We start from the raw sequence: 1,012 nt of genomic DNA, 5'->3' as shown, positions 1-1,012 counted from the left end.
AGCCGACTGTCTGCCCCCTGGTGGTCAGTGCACGTCACAGCGAGCGGTTGAGTGGCCTTAGCATATCATTAGCATATTACGCTTTGATTGGTTGAACGGCCGACCAGACAACGGGACACTTAGCATATTAGGCTTTTATTCTATAGGATGTATGTGAATCGGTGTAAAAATTCTTACCTATGATCACATGCATTTCGAGGAGAGCCAGGCGCTCGGCGGTCGCCAAGCCAATCCCCTCCGTGCCTCCCGTCACTATGGCAACGCGGCCGGGTTGCCGGGGGAAGACTGTGAAAGTGGAAGAAAGAAAAAAAAAAATAAGAGTGAGATTGAAGGGTTCAGGGCACACCTGGGTCAGGATTCAGCCCCCCAGTGGGTATAGGATGCCAACGGCGGCCACGCTCCGTTATCTGGGGTCCATTCCGAAGCCACGGACACGCAAACCACAAGAATCAGTTGTGCCCGGCCGGTGTGGCTCAGTGGTGAGCGTCCACCTATGAACCAGGAGGTCCCGGGTTCGATTCCCGGTCAAGGGCACATGCCCGGGTTTGCGGGCTCGATCCCCAACCAGTAGGGGGCGAGCAGGAGGCAGCCGGTCCGTGATTCTCTCTCATCATTAATATTTCTATCTCTGTCTCCCTTCCTCTCTGAAATCAATAAAAAATATATATATATTTTTGCAATTATATTATTTGCCATTTGGGAGGCGTGAATATCATACCTTCAATGACTGTGAGTGATTAGAACTTGCAGAAATATCCCTGATAAAGTCAGATCCCACCCGTACCGATGTCTTTGGGAGAATCTGCTAGAATATGTCGCCAAAAAGATTCGCACAAAAGTCGGGAAAAATAAATGTATAGTGTTTATTGGAGCGGGTGAGATTCCTGGGTACAGCCTTGCAGAAAATATATATCCAGGAACATGTATACACACTTTTTAAAAAATATATATTTTATTTGAATTCAGAGAGGAAGGGAGAGAGAGAAACGTCCATGATGAGAGAGAATCATGG

General features: G+C 47.9%; 1 protein-coding gene across 1 annotated transcript in view; it reads right to left on the bottom strand.

The window, feature by feature from the left end:
- The window catches only part of DHRSX (dehydrogenase/reductase (SDR family) X-linked), a 29,158-nt gene that overhangs the window by 25,705 nt on the left and 2,441 nt on the right, over positions 1 to 1,012 (bottom strand). The window contains exon 2 of the mRNA XM_014539624.1: positions 178 to 346. Coding sequence (XP_014395110.1) covers positions 178 to 346 — 169 coding nt within the window. The remainder of the gene's footprint in view (positions 1 to 177; positions 347 to 1,012) is intronic.

This window comes from Myotis brandtii, unplaced genomic scaffold (assembly GCF_000412655.1).
Source record: "Myotis brandtii unplaced genomic scaffold, ASM41265v1 scaffold2212, whole genome shotgun sequence".
NCBI lineage: Eukaryota > Metazoa > Chordata > Mammalia > Chiroptera > Vespertilionidae > Myotis > Myotis brandtii.
Note: the sequence above shows the minus strand (reverse complement) of the source record. Positions and strands in the feature narration are given on the sequence as shown.